This window comes from Erpetoichthys calabaricus, chromosome 18, assembly GCF_900747795.2.
Source record: "Erpetoichthys calabaricus chromosome 18, fErpCal1.3, whole genome shotgun sequence".
Taxonomy (NCBI): Eukaryota; Metazoa; Chordata; class Cladistia; order Polypteriformes; family Polypteridae; genus Erpetoichthys; species Erpetoichthys calabaricus.
In genome coordinates, this window is record NC_041411.2 from 27023938 (window position 1) to 27040290 (window position 16353).

A 16353-nucleotide genomic window follows, 5' to 3' on the forward strand; every position below is an offset into this window, starting at 1 on the left:
CATTTCAAATCTTAGGCCGCTCAAAGTCTACGTGGAGTTTGTAAATTCTCCATTTCTGTGAGGCTGTTTCTATTCCAGGTTTTTCCATAGTCACCCCACATCACAAAGGCACCCATGACAGTGGGGCACAGGCTGGTGTGCCCCACAAACAACTGGCGTTCCAGCCTGGGTTGGTTGCTGCCTCATGTCTAAAAACTTTATGATAGGCTCCCTCCCCTTAACCCTGAATTGGGATCTATTAGGATAGAAAATTAATTTAGATGTGTAAGTACAGAGTGGCTCAGTGCTTCCTCAGAACAAAACCTTTCTTTCTTTGGATCTCTGTGGGTTTCATCCAGCTGCTCTATTTCCTTCTGCAGTCCAAAGTTATGCTGGTTAGGTGGATTGATGATGTGAAATTGACCCCAATGTGTTTGTTCAGCCTGTGGTGGGCTGTCCGGGGACTGATCCTGTCCGATGTTTGCTGGGATGGGCTTGAGCTCCCTCACAACCCTCCACTGCATAAGTGGGTTTGGTGGATGAATGGTGTACAATAAGCGAAAATATGCTTACTCTATAGCATATACACAGTGATCCGCTTTCATTTATGTATAATGAAGAAAGAACTAACAATGAACTAAAATCAAACATTATTTAATATAATGCCTTCCACATTGAGCACCATTTCAAGGCAGTTTAGAAAGCAGGCAAGGATGAAAATTAATGGTCATGCAAGAACTCAGTAGCTAATGGAGGGAGGCAAATTCATGAGGTGCTATAAAATTTAGAGCTACCACGTCACTAGCCTCATCACTAACAAGGGACCGGGTGGATCGCTGCTATCTATAACAGAAGGAAGGCTATCTGCGACATAACGAAAACGACAACTAGAACTAAAAATATTGTTTTTCGCTTTACAAGAACATGAACTAAAATTAAGGCAGAGAAATTAAAACTAAATAAAAATGAGTGATATGTGAACGAACTAAAACTACAACGAAAACTGAGAAAAAACCCCGAAAGAAACAGTAATAGCATTTTCGTTCAATCCGGTTCAGTCGTGCACAGGAGTTGTTTGTAGGTCGCCCTGAGCCTTCGGTTACGTTGCGCTCTTCACTACGCATCACGTGGCGCAACTTCGTAAAGGACCGTTGTTTGTTTGTTTGTCGAACGCATTTGGCTCGTCGGGTTGAAGCAGTAAGCACGTGTGGTTGACGATGGCGAGTTTTGCACAGATATTTGCCGGTAGAAAGCCATAAATTAACGTGTGGAAATACTTTAAGTACAGCATAGATGATAATAAAAGCAAATGTAGCATGCAAGAAGAAGAAAAGAGTCTCGGAGTTACAGTTCAGTGCCAGCTGGATCAGTACTTAGTGGAAGTTCAGCATTTCATACAGGGACGTGCGGTCTCACCTGTCATCATGAAAAGTAAAAAAAAAACTAATAATGATAACATAAAATAAAATTGTCCACTGGTCTGTGCCATAAATTTGCTTTCTGTGTAATTCCAATAATTTTGATCATTTTTATAGTCAAAATTGCGCATTTCTTGATCAAATATAGGGGAAAACGTGAGGTTCGTCAGCGATGAGACAGGACGAGCCTCACCTCACCTCGGACTGGGCTATCTCTCAGTTGAGGCATGCAATTGGCGCGTGCCTGTTGCTGTCCCCCGTCGCCAGTATAATTTTTGCACACGCGTTTATTACACCCTGAATTTCCACAGTCTGGTTAATATCTTTATGAATATGTGTGACATATTTAGTATTGCTGATCGGACTTAAAACCGCAGTGAAAGGGCACAAGCCGAGGTAGACAGTACCGAGCTGCCCTGAAGGGGGCGCATGTGAGCCCAACAGGTGCTTGTTGATGCTCTTCGTCTACGCAGAGGCTCTGAGCGCCAATAAGTTAATGATATCAGAAAGTCAAGTGCACCGCAGCGGACCGTTTATTTTTATTTATTTAATTTTATTTTTTGTTCCGACTGACTGCCAAAATGGAAGATTAAGACTTTTCTAACTAAAGGATAATAAAGAGGACTTTTACAAGAAAGCGACAGAGATTTTCGTGGAGAAGGATAGGCGCATGGACTTCATTAACAAATAAAGGTAAGACAATAAACGGCTTTCAAATTTATAAAAAATGGGATCAGACTAAGGAAAAAATCCAATATTTAAAAGCTAAATTTTGACCTTAAAATATTCTTTTGTTTTTCTTATTTTGTTGAACAGTCTGTAATAAAATTGATTAAAGCATCAGAATTAAGAGCTTTTTAAAACAACTAAATATTTCAATTAAGGTCAAAACTGAAAACCGTTTTTTTGTACACCACTCTATGCTTTTATTTGTAGTAAGTGAGTATGAATTGTGAAATTGGAATGGCAAACACATGGAGGGTGAGGAGCAAATGCTCTCTCTCTCGCCGCTATAAATGTAACGTTCTTTCTTAGTCATATTCTGTACCTTACCTGTGTGTGTGTAAAGAATGCTGATGAGATATGAAACATAACCAGGTGTCAATGTGCATGCTGGCTGCCAATTGAATAATGAATAAGCTACTCTTTGGGGTTGACATATTTGTAACTCTGACTCTGAAGGAATCACCAGCCATGAACCTCACCGCACGTCACTACTTCAGTCCTGGCAGCAGAAATCGTCACCATTACAGTCTGCTGGCTCCAGTGGCCGAGGACCTCGTCTGTGTATCTGCATTACTGGCGCTCGTCAAGCGAGTATTTTCACTGTGTGGCTGTCTGTGCAATGGACATCTTTGCAGCATGAAGAAATCTCTGGAAATGCGTGCTTGTTTAAAGCTTAACAGTAACGCGCTTGCACAGACTGGTTTCTTGGGTTGAAACATTTGATCTTTCTGACTGTACTCATTAGGACACTTCATCTGTTTGGTCATTGATAGTCAAGTTGTGTTTAACGGCGTTATGAACTATGAGTGTATTTTGTTGACTGAAATATAACTTGCATTTAAATATGTGTATGCCAGCATTTGTGGTCTTACAACAGAAAAAAAAATAAATTGTACTATTATGTAAAAAAGCGAGAACTAAATAAAATAAAAAGTAAAATTTTAAACACAGAACTAAATAAAAATACAAATTGTTGACTCCACTGAAAACTAGAACAAAATAAAGATAAAAATTGATTTTATAAAATAAAATAAAACTAAAACTACAATCAGTATCAGAACTGACATATCACTGCTGCGGCTCTTCTGTGTCCATATTCTTTTAAATGTAAGGCAGAGTCTTATGCTGTGGACAAACTGGGACCTTTCAAATCTGTATTCAGTGACCTGGTGGTCCCAATATTTTATAGGGTCACTGCTTACTCAATCACTGACTCCTACACATGACCATGCAATCAGATGGAACAGGTCATACTGAGTCTGGACTCAAGAGTTGTAGTGAGGGAAAGATTTTCTAGTAAAAAGGTAATTGGTGAGAGATTGTATAAGCATTTTGAAATAAACAAGGGACAAAATCTACATTTATTAAGATGAAAGTTTTATCCTTAGACACCTGCAAATAAGATGAGCAAAGTACAACCGGAACACAAACTGCATCACTCATAGTGTCATAGAGCAGTGGTCCCCCAACTTTTTGACAGCAAGGACCACTTTATTAGAAGCAAATTTTTTTCAGGGACCGGGGGGGGGGGGGGCGGTTGGGTTGACGTGTTGGGGGTTGTGGATGGGGAGATGAGGATTCGGGGCGGATTAAGTTATTAAGCAGTTTGCATACGTTTGCAACCCGAGATTTTTCTTCTTTTTTTGCATATAACAAAGATATATGTGTTGCATTTGTCATTCCAACAGATTGCACATCACAAACATTAACACTGGTATTGTTTTTTCGTGTCTGTTGTTTCTATAAGAGGGTGACAATGAGTTAAATTCCAATGGATGTTTTTCAAATGTTGACAAGCAATAAGCAAAACGTATCACTGAAAATCACAGAAAACAAAAACAGCAAAAAAAAAAAAAAAAAAGAAAAAAAGTACGAGGAAAGTTCGAAGAAATAATTTTTTTTACAATGTTTCTGTTTGGGGATCGTTGTGCAAATGTGCAACCACAGATCTAACTGCTCTGTGGATGATTCATTCAAGCATTTCAAGGTCACCTCATTGTAATGAAAGTATCTGCTGAATGTACTCATAGTAATGAGATTTATGTAGACTCATGTCATATGGGGAAACTGTCGGGACCATAAAAATACTTTGTTATAATACTCTCTCATCTCGCTGCAAAGCCCCGCCCACCAAGCGTTCTGAAAAGTCTTAGTGAGTCTCCATTGCCGGCAGTTCTCTCGGCTGTCAGGATGGGGACCCCTCTCATAGAGAGCTGGTGGTTGAGCCTGAACTGGAAAAACTGTCTCATGCAGTTCACCATATAGCCATTAGGGGGCAAAACATCTGACCGAGGAGATTACTGGCCTGTAGCTGCTCATTGGCACTACATGTCCACTCAGTATATTGTGTGAAATAACGTTGGTGAGATTTGTACAGTTCTTAATTTCAAGTCAGTGATATTATGGACTGAAGCATTATCTATCTATCTATCTATCTATCTATCTATCTATCTATCTATCTATCTATCTATCTATCTATCTATCTATCTATCTATCTATCTATCTATCTATCTATCTGTGTTTTTTACAATTCTGTGCATATCATTGCCTTTGTGTTCTAAAACAACATGAGTAAAATACAGCAGCTTTGCACAACTCCATATTTTAATTAAACTCCTAAAGCACAAGTCTCAAAAACCAGTCCTGGTGTCTTTCCAGCCACTTTCCCTATCCAGGACCAGGCCCTCCTTTTACTGTAAGTGAGTTCCCTTTTCCTTTGGTTATTTTCCTCTGCTCCATTACATACAATCCAAGATACACCTCAGTGTGGAATGTACTCTTGAAAAGCAGAAATCTAAAGGAGAGCGCATTGTGGATAACACTCACAGACTGTAATGACACATTAATTTGTTCTTTTTTTCTGCAATAAAAAATGTTCTTGGCTTGTTTTGTGTTTTCTTGCAATCACAGTAATGGCAAATGGACAGAAAACAAAGTATGTTGCTTCCTTAGTCTCAAACTGAGTGATTTGAACGTACGAATAACATTTAGCCTTTTTAAGATAAGCAGAATTAAATGTCAGTTATACACATAGCTGTAGAGTGTTGACTTTGATAGCTCAGAGCCAAATTACACTACGAAAGTATGAGCCAAGTACAAACTACAGAGCTGCTGGTTCACTCAAATAGAAGAAGCAGCTAATTAATTTGTCCTACTGGGTTGAACTGAGCTCATTTTAACAAGTTACTTTACATGTTCAAATCATTTAATTTTACTTGTCATGCCAGCCACCACTCCTCATGTGTGCATGTGTGTGCCCATTGTGCCAGCGAGCCATGTTGGATGGAGATGGAGGTCTCTGGGGCTCGAGCCATACCCCCCTCTCAGTGACCCCGCTACAACATCCAAGCCACCTATTTCACAGTGGTGTGTGAGACAAATGGCTTCCGTGCTGCGTTCCGTCAGAATGGGAGACCTCTGACATTGGTATTGTTATGTGCCCTGTATGTCTTGGCCTCCACCTTCCAGGTCTTTGTGGCATTCTCATACACGACAAAGGGTCAGCATTACTATCAGCCCTTCACATTTGTACTTTATAACAACGGTTGTTAGCATTTTATAATAATGTCATTGATTTTTTCCTGCCTTCAATGTCAATCGTTTAACATTCACCATAGGGCAATGTGCAACTGCCAACCATTATTAGCCTATGATATTTTCAGGAGAGATGGAATCAAAACCAGCACAGCCTTTTAAATGATGCCTCTGAAGCCAGCAAGTTTGAAGCTCATTTTGAAAGGACAGACATTCAAAAAAGCCCGGCACTCCTGATGTAAATATTGCGCTCAAATGATAGCTCAGATTCGGAGCACATGCCATATTATAGAGACATTAAATTGGTAATGAAGTGGACTCATTATATTAAACCACACGGAACCAATTAAGATTATGAATGGTTAAGTTACTCACTCAATGTGTGTCAATGGTAGGCAATGAACTCTGGGCATTGTGGTCTACCGTCCATGTCTTAGTTACTTGGCTGGCATGCAGTGGAAGCTCTGGCAGTGTCGAGTGCCAACACATTACAGGCGCTCATTTTACTGGTGTAAAACCGCATACTTTCTCATATCATATCAAGGCCAAATGAACGCCACAGCTGCTCCAGAGCTTCAAACACTTCAATAGACCTCATGCTATTTATTTAGTAGAAAAATCGCCCAACTCGAGTCTGATATGCTTCTTCAGCTCGCACAGCAGTGGCACCTGAGAGCTCGCGTTAGACATTCCTATTTCTCTCAAGCTGTCCACTTCCTCTGTAGTCAACCTAACGGCCCCGCTCAGAAAGCCGAGTCCATGGCTGTCATTTGAATCGACACATTGTGGAGGAGGACATTAACTTTCCAATGTCTGACCCCACTAAAAAAAAAAAAAAAAAATCTGCCGGCTGACCACAATATGGCTGTTTGTTTGGGTTTTTTACATTTTTCCCAAACATTGCCCTTTTCTCTCTTCCTTGAAACTCATCTCTATGTGGTCAGCAATCTTCGCTGCAGTTATGAGACAGCACTTTAATGACAGAGTAACATGATTAACATATTGGCGTAAAAGTCAAGAACACGACCTTCTTCGCTGGGCCATTCTTAATCCGCTCCTCTACCCATTGCCCTGTCAGGAATAACCTGCAGACTGTGTGCTCTCCAGGAGTAGCACACTCTCTAAGAAATAGCAGCTATAGTCACTTCACATTTGACCATTCCCTCTGCCATGCCAGTCTCCTACAATGTTGGTTAGGAAATCGCTGGTAAGAGCCTTTAGACATGAATTAAAAAAACCCAAATTATGTCATTTTATCCGTCATGCCTTTCCTCTTTTGCCAGCGTTTTGTATCATTTATTGTTCCATTTATCCCCTTTAATCTGTTAATATCTATAGCAGGAGTCCCAGACGCCATCAAGGGAGGGCCACAGTGACTGAAGATTTCCAAACTAATAAATCTTCTCACTTAGAAGCCAATTATGAACACTGATGGAACAATTTACTTCACTCATTTGTTAAGACTGGCAACTCATCAAAATTCTTCCTAATAATATGTCTGAATTCCACACCATTCTTGTTTTTTTTTTCTTCTGTTAATGAATAATCAGATGCAAATCACAACATAAGAAAAAGCCACCACCACAAGCGCATTCAATGAGCTGAAAGGGACTGTGGGTTGTCCCTGCCTTTATAGGTCCTGAGGGCAGTCCCTTGATGGTGATGAGCAGATGGCCCCGCCTCTTGGGGAACCACCCACAAAACACACACATGGCACATAGGGCAAGATACACAGATCCATAGAAACTAAATGACCAATAAATGGAACATAAACAGAGGAATCAAAATGAACAAAACAGCATTTGAATCCTATCTGGGAGGGAGAACCTGACGGAAACATAAGAAGACTCCACTTAAATCACAAATGAGGTCTTAGTTTTAATTACATTTAGCTCCAGTCTCACAGCCCAGGCAGAGCTGCGTTCCATCTTAATTAATTATGAATTAATTTCAGACAGCTTGGAAGGAGTTTGGCATTGTCTTAATAGCTTAGAATGGCTTATTAAGCTTATTTTCTGACTACAATTTTAAACTCACTACAACAGGACAGAGCTTAGGTTCAGCTTAAAGACTCAGCTTGAGGTCACTTTTACCATAATAGCTTCACAGAAGCATGCCCCAACGCAAGAGCTGAGACAGAGCTCGACTATGGTAAAAGAGCCCAGACATAGTTGTGGTTGCACCCTGGATGTTATTCTGTAGCAACTGTTTAGATTCCATTATTTAAACAAATGTTCACAGAGAGGCTATTCTTAGCTATTCATCCAAACCTGAATCATCCCTTTTATATTCAGTGAGAGCAGCTCCTGACTTTGGCGCCTAACATAGCTGCCTACATTTACCTTTATACAAAACCAGGCTGTGTCCTTTTTTTTATAGCACCTTTGCAGTTAGCTGTATAGCAACATTTTACACATATGCTTATATAAAAAAACAGCTTACAGGGGTCTGATTTGTGAGGCGGTGAAAGAGTGAAGCCTTCAGTCATGGATTGTTAATTTTCCTCTTCAGACAAATAAAGTTCTATCTATCTATTTATCTATCTATCTATCTATCTATCTATCTATCTATCTATCTATCTATCTATCTATCTATCTATCTATCTATCTATCTATCTATCTATCTATCTATCTATCTATCTATCTATCTATCTATCTATCTATCTATCTATCTATCTATCTATCTATCTATCTATCTATTTTAGCAACTAGAGGGCATAACAGCCCCCTATAGACACAACAAAGGCACAAGTCCGAGGTTTAATAGACCTTTTAACAAACAGAATACCTTGTACAGGCTTCCTCTCGCAGCACAGTTACAATCCTCTTTCTGCACTCTCCTCCCGGTGAGCCTCCTGATTCTGAGTGCCTTTCTTAGGTGTCGCAGTGTTAGAAAATAGAAGCACTGCCGAGCCAAGTGGAAGTCCCATAAAACAGGAACATCTTTTTCTGGCAGTGCACCCTGGTAGCACCCAAGGACCCTGGCAAGGCTGCCCCTCTGAACTATGAGTCCCAGACAACCCTATAGGTGTCCAAACTGGGACCACACCAGGGGAACACTGCCACCTCTCATGTTGGGGGCGAAACTGTCCACAACATCCAGATTCCCCCAGTCCATCCATTATGGCCTCTCCCAAATTGGGACTAAAAGTGGGAATCATCGCAACAGGGCAGCATCTCCATCCATGTGCACCATCCATTATGGCCTCCCGGCTGGTAAGGTATTTCACTTCATCACAGTCAGGACATCTGTCCGTTTGCCTATTGGGAATCTTTTATAATATCTCTCTTTTTAGTAATAAAAACCACAAAATGAGTCTTTCGAAGGAGGACATAAATTGAAGATATCAATATTATGCTTCAGTTTGTTATTCTGAGTTATTCTGTAGACACAAAGCTAGAAATTGTCCCTGCCAGGTTATAAATGATCCCTATTCCATGTTACAAAAGGCCTGTGTTTTAAAAAGTCAAGCTTCTCAATGTCACTTCTGTCACACCAGTTTGTAGTTCCGCCTGCAGACTAAAACAGAGAAACACCACTAAGCCAAAAGTGACCACTGAAATCTTTAAAGTGGCTGAACCAGTAAACATCAAAATCAAATGCATAAAATGGGTTGCAAAAAAGAGCCACCAGAGGATCTAGAAATGTGAAATATGATTTGGAAGTGACTGAAAAGTTTGGTCTCTGCATTCCAGGGTAAAGAGAAGAAGCTGGGAGCTAAGTGTATAATCCAAAGCCTTCAGAGGCGTGCGGCACGCAATTTCAATTGCTCCTACAAGGCAGAAATCAAGGGAAGCCACAAGGCAACAAAGACATTCAAATGGAGCGCAGGATAGAAATTAGTACTGGAGAGAATAGGTAATCAGGTAAAAAAGCCAGCAGAGCTTTTGTGATACAAGCAGAGGTTCCTCACAATACAATACAATACAATACAATACAGTTTATTTATCACAAGAAGGCACATTTTTGTACGACTGTCCAAGAATCGGAAGGAAATGCCAGCAGTTGAAGCAGACTGAGAGACAGAGAGCTAGTGCCCTGGGGAGCAGGAAGAAGCCACAGATTTGGCAGTCCTTCATCTTGAGTGCAACCTCAGGCATTTCTCTTTTGAAGCAGCCACTTCACCACACGATGACAAATATCTCTGGTCCCATCACACAATTCTAAAGCCCCCATGAGCATTATTTAATTAGGATCTTTCAAAGAGAGTATTCTCACAAAGAACTTCACAAAGCTTTCAAGAAAACATTTCAGAGCAACTCAAGGTGATGGGACAGGGAAGATTAGAGGATAATTGATGAGGGTCTGAAGCAGGAGAGGAGCGGTGTGAAGACAGGGCATATGACCATATGCGAGGCTTGGCAATTTAAACCTACTGAAGCCATCTTCTCTACGAAGTGGCAGTTCCCAGTCAATTTTGTCTTTGTCACAGATGCTCTCCCTAGTTTAATACTTATTAAAGGTGAAAATGAGCAAAATGGTATCAGATACGTTAATTTTTAATAGGGACATGTTTTGAATGAATCAAATATACAAAAATAACATGAAAATTGATTTCAGGATGCTAGGTGTGGCATTCACACTCCTGATTGTACTGAAGTAGCCATAGCGATACTCCAAGTCTACACAGAATTGCACTTTTACAAGAATTAAAAAGTATTCCCTTTAATTTTTTCTTTAAAAATAAATCACAAACTAGTCTGTCCTAAAATGTGGCTACCCACGTCTCTCTGCTCAGCTCAGAGTGAATAGGACTGGCGAGCCTGTTGGGCTGAATGGCGGCTCTCGTCTCAATTGTTGTAATGTTCTATGCACTTATAGAACCGCAGACTCATAAAGCAGCAGGTGCTCTTGGTCTAGAGGATTTTTTTTGTTTCCCATTGATACTCTGGATGGTTTTATCTTAGAGCTGACAGTGAAAAGCAATACAGAGCAGAAATGAGGCACGGTGGTGAAGTGGTTAGCACTTCTGCCACACTCCTCCTCAAGATTTCCTGCGTGGACATTCCTTATTCTTCTTTCACATCCCAAGGGCTTATTAGATTCATAATTGATTGGCTGATTGTGTCATGACACTGCAGGTGGGAGAGTGGATGTGGGAGTGAGCCTCATGAACATTCAAAGTTGCTTCCTGACTTGCACCTAACACACCTGGAACAAACCCCATAGGCACCTCTTAATTTAAAAAGTGAATGGTTCAAAGAACTCCACGGACAGACTGGCACCATCTCACACATTACTCCTTTGGCTCTGTTGACTATAAAAGGCACTATATAATGTTGATTGTTTGCCATGTAGACCATAACTAAGGAATGAAAGACAAAAGCATTTTTGGAAAAAAGAGATTTCCAACTACAATGGTGACAGCTGGCTCTTTATAGATTTGGATTGATTATTGCATGAACTGAACCCTAATGAACAGAAGTAGACCTGACAAACACCAACACCCTCCATATTTGCCCTGACTTATGGAATCAGTCCTCTTAAGTCCTCTTGAAACATTCCTTGTTTGATTTTAGGCCAGGCAAGAAATGCATTGCTGTTATGGTTAAGTGTTTTGATTTTAGCATAACCAGAACAGTGTTCTTTCACAGGGCTTCAAAGACCCTTTTCCAAGAATAACAGAAGCTAAGCTCACTCTCAGCCAGGATTACACGTTTCTCCAGATTTTAATGACCAACACACTTTTTAATCTCTCCCCTCATCTTCTCTAATGGCTGCTTTTTCAAACCTACTCTCGACTTTTCTCCTTTCATCTGCCCTGGCTTTGTTACTCTCCTATGTGTGTTACTTGTTTTTTCCTTTTCTCATGATGAAGGCTATTCAGGCAAAATGTTGTGCCTTCAACATGCATTCCTTTTCAGAATGGAAACAGCTTTTAAACTTTTTTTTCCCTTTATCACCAGAACAGGCATTGTACAGCAGATATTCCAATAGACATCCATATATTGTTGTATCCCCTTTTAGCTACTAGACGGTTGTTCTGACTGTAAAAGACACTATATAGGCTAAAGCTACACAGCAAACTTAGCAAACAGAACGCATGCAGGCTAACTTGCACTTAAAATTGCAATCTTGGAGCAGACAGACTGACAGACAAAAGCACCCAACTCATCCCTTTCAATGTTACAATTGTAGTGTGTTGCAATACTTATGGTGACAGACACTATATAATGTTTGATTGACACTATGTAACTCTGAATAGAAGATACACAGATGGCTGCCATCACGCCATTGCTCATTTTACAAGTCTTACCTATCATGCAGTAATACTGACTGTGGAGAGCTCTGCATAAACTAAATCTTGATTGATTGATTGATATAAAAATCCTGATCAGATAGCACTAGAGAAGTCAGCCATGTCAGGTGCTATATGAATGATTGACACACAGATACACAAACTAAATATGAAAACGTCAGAGACGGGGACGCCGGTACACTTGTTTGATTCCAACTCAGGATGGCAGTTTGTTTTGGTGGCTCTTATACTGAATAAGAAGTTTTGTTAAGCATTACAGACAGACAGACAAACTGCAAAACACTTAATGGAAGTATAAAGATAGACACAAAGACTCCTGATATTTGTCTAGTTTGCTTTTAGTTAATTGTGTTGCTATAAAATGTTTCACTGATTAATGCACACTGACAGGCAGACTAACCCTAACCCTAAGCCTAACCCCCAACCTTACCTTAAAAACGTTTGGGTTAGGGGGGCCCTAAGATTAAAAAAAAATCATTTCTTTCAAATACAGTAAAGACATATTCTGACCCTTACTTAAGGTATATTTTGCAGGACCAACAAATCAACCCCTACCTTTACCTTTAAAACTTAGGGGTTGGGGGGGGAGCCCTAAGATTAAAGAATTAACCCTCTAAAATATTATAGACTACTTTGGGCTAAAAGGTGATCAGACCCTTCATGACCCTTTTTTGGAGATCAGGAACCCTGATGTTAAAAATATTGCAGATGAGAACCCTAATGTTAAAATTCATTATATAGGGGACCCTAATGTTAACACTCTAAAGAGCTGCTGCTTATGTATGAATCTTGATTGATTGAGAAAGAAATCGTCCGAGAGAAGTGCTAGCAATGTCTACCATGGCAGGCACCATATATCTGAATAACCCACAGACACATCAACTAAACGTCAATTCATCCGAGACAGAGCTGCAGGTACACTTATTTGATTTGATTCCTCTCAGGGTGGCAGTTTGTTTTTTGTGTGTCTCATAAACTGAGTAAGAAGTTTTGTTAAACTCACACAGACGTACAGACAGACTGCAAAGCACTAAAAGAAAGTATAAAGACAGACTCAAAAACACCCAATATTTATCTATTTCTTTATTTTTTGTGTTGTTAATTGCTTTGCCTCACGGTGACAGGCACTATATAATAATTCACCGATTGACACATACACACACACTCACAGGCAGACACTCTGGAGCGATTCCGCTTATGTAGGAATCTTGGTTGACTGATAAATCCTGAAACAGATCGCACTATGGTCAGTTATGACAAGCACTGTATATCTGACAATGAGAAGTGAAGCAAAATGACACCTTTTATTGGCTAACTGAACAGATTGCAATACACAAGCTTTCGAGGCAGCTCAGGCCCTTTATTCACTAATCGTGAAATGGTTAGAGATGCAGGTGCAGGTACAGTTGTTTGACTTGATTCCACTCAGGATGACAGTTTGCACACTAAATAACTGACACAGAAACTCATGCAGACCGCAAAACACTTAATGAAAGTATAAAGGCAGACATAAAGCCACCCCATATTTGTCTCACTTTTTAGTTTAGTTTGTGCTGACAGTGAAAGGCACTATATAACATTTCAACAACTGACACACACAGACAGTCTGACGAGGTGCTACTTATCTATCATGTTTCTTGCTGTCTCCTTCTTACTGACTTTTTCAGGTTAGGCACTATATTAGAACGGAGCGATTTATGCCCCTCAGGACAGACATGTGGAGACAGCCTCTAATTTACACACACAGAAGTGCAGGCCACACAGCTGCCAACTTTGGGGGTCACCCAGCTGACTTACCCGTGAAGGTGAACTGCAGTCTGGGCTGCGACGGCTTCCAGGCGCTGCTGAAACGCTGGCCCATGCCAAGTAGCAGGAACAGCTGAAGAGCGAGGGCTGCTTCCATCGCACAGCCGCACCGCCCCCTTCTCAGCATGAGACCCAAGAGGCACTGTTCCAAAAGCTGTCTTCTTATCTCCAAGTCTTAGGGGGGTCTAGACAGAAAAAGCTGTAAAATATGCTGGGGGTCAGTGGCCCCTTGGTGATGAGGAGTCCCACTAGCAGTTAGTGCTTTTCCTTGGCAGATCCAGCCAGAAGGCGGCACAGATCTCTGGCGCACGTCAGCTGTCTCCCGAGCTGGAGAGCGTTTAGCTGGGACGCCGAGGGGCTTAGTAGCACAGCGCAGCTTCTGGTCATGTGCAGGCGAGGCTCCGTCTAACCCTAAGAGCTGCACTTGACTCTGCCCAGGCTGAAAGTGGAGGAGGAGGACAAGGAGGAGGAGGAGGAGGAGAAGGAGGAGTTTCATTCTGGGAGGTTTGTGAGACACAACAGAGCTGAGCAATCAGGGACTGCCAGACTCAACCCCCCGGCCCCCCACCTTCTCATTAGAAAGCATACCAAAGAAAGCTCAACATACACCTGACCTGATGAGTGCTTGACCAGCCCTTCCTGAGGTCACTTCCTTCTTGGCTTGTCACTTTTCAGCTGTAGAAGGACTTCAGACACCCCCACGCTCACAACATCTCAGCCACATGACCTTTATACTCTGTGACTAAAGACGCCGTCAAGGCCAGAGAGCAGACATAGAGATATGAGAGAGTCTGGGACAGCTTTGTGCAGTGGGCAGCAGGACTAATGTCTAGCAATAGTGACATCAGGGTCATCTCTGAGATCCTCAAGTAGTCTCTGTGACATCTTGGTCACCTAATGGTCTATTGAGAAGGGTTAGGTATCAAAACAGAGAACAGAGGGGTCTAATTTACAGTATATACCACAGACCCAGGTGATTTCTGCATGGAGTTTTCAGGTTCTCCCCGTATCTACAGGAGTTTTCTCCCACAGTCCAGACACTTGCAGGTTAGGTGAACTGGTGGTGCTAAATTGAACCCCTGGTCAGTGTGCGTTCACTCTATAATGGTCTGGTGTCCTGTCCAGGGATTGTTCCTGCTGTGGTAGGCGCCAGCTTTCCTGAGACCCTGCTAGGGATAAGTGGGTTTGGAAAATAGATGGAATGTATAGATGAATGAATGAATCAGCAGCGGCGACAGCCAGCCTACTAGCAGGGGAGCTGAGCTTTTAACAAATAAATCTTCTTAATGTATAAAACTGTATGTGTGTTTGTGTGTCTTTCTAGTATGCAGATCCACACCGTCAAACCTCTCTGCCAAAATGTTCATTATTTCCATGTTTGAACAGGGGAAGACCATAGGCTGGGTTTAGTTGTGAAATTTTAATTTAGTGATTGCACCTGCTCTTTATTAGGGAGAAGCAACTAGGAGATATTTTTGGAACGTAGCTCAGGTACTGTATGCATGTAATTCTGCTCCAGCCAGCTATAATTTAATTATTATAATCATCAGGTTGTCTACTGTGAGCAATAACATGTAACAGTAAGTTTAATTTAATGCAGACATTATCCTTTCCAGCCAATCTAATGCAAAAGGAGTTACACAAGAATAAATGTAACTAGGTCTTTATCATCAGCCAGTCTACGCAGAAAGACACATAAAACAAAGATATGCAGCAAGTGAACTATTAGCCTCATCCAAAAGTTTACAGAAAGGTGCTACATAAGAATAAATATTATTGAGTCGTCATCTTTTTAAGCTAAACTACCAAGAGAGGTACTGTATAAAAATAACTGTAACCAAATCATCAACCTCATCATTCAGTTTCATGAAAGGTGCAATATAAAAATAAATGTAATTGGACGAACCAGTCTTCTAATAGAGGTACTATAAAGAATAAGTGTAATTAATCATCATCATCATCAGTCAGCAGGGACAAACGTGAATACACTTCATAGAGTTTAAATGTGAGTGCTGATAGCCAATTTACTGAGAGTGGGGCTGTAAAATATGGAATTAGCCAACATCACCCGACATCATCAGGAATGTTAAACTGGCAAGAGTGATTTAGGAAATTACTACTTTGAATTAAAAACATCATCATTTTCTTAATCTTCTAATTAGTATTAGTATTATCATCAACTCATTTGACAAGAAGCACACTATATTAAAATACAGAAGTGTCCCCAAATCATTACCAATCTTTACAAGATCTCCAGATAGATAGATAGATAATCCCATAGTTGGCAGGATTAGATATATAGATAGATAAATAATTTAGCGTAGTTGGCAGGATTACATAGATAGATAGATAGATAGATAGATAGATAGATAGATAGATAGATAGATAGATAGATAGATAGATAGATAGATAGATAGATGGAGTGTCATAGTAAGGAGAAGCACTCATTATTCTCATCAGTCAGACTAATTAAATTACAGTAAGTCATCTTTTTTTATCCACCAGTCTAATAAGAAGGGGAGAATTTAAAAATAAATGGAGCCAATTTAAATATTTGCAATTACAAAGACTGAATTGAACGTAATCTTCATCTCCATTAGCTGGTATATAGATCAAGACACTATATAAATA

General features: G+C 40.5%; 1 protein-coding gene across 2 annotated transcripts in view; it reads right to left on the bottom strand.

The window, feature by feature from the left end:
• The window catches only part of sema3h (sema domain, immunoglobulin domain (Ig), short basic domain, secreted, (semaphorin) 3H), a 107657-nt gene extending 93490 nt beyond the window's left edge, over positions 1 to 14167 (bottom strand). The window contains exon 1 of one of the 2 annotated variants that reach the window (XM_051921397.1): positions 13714 to 14167. In XM_051921397.1, coding sequence (XP_051777357.1) covers positions 13714 to 13849 — 136 coding nt within the window. In that variant the 5' untranslated portion in view covers positions 13850 to 14167. The remainder of the gene's footprint in view (positions 1 to 13713) is intronic. The other variant, XM_028825013.2, reaches the window with a different exon arrangement.
• Positions 14168 to 16353: the final 2186 nt, after the last annotated feature.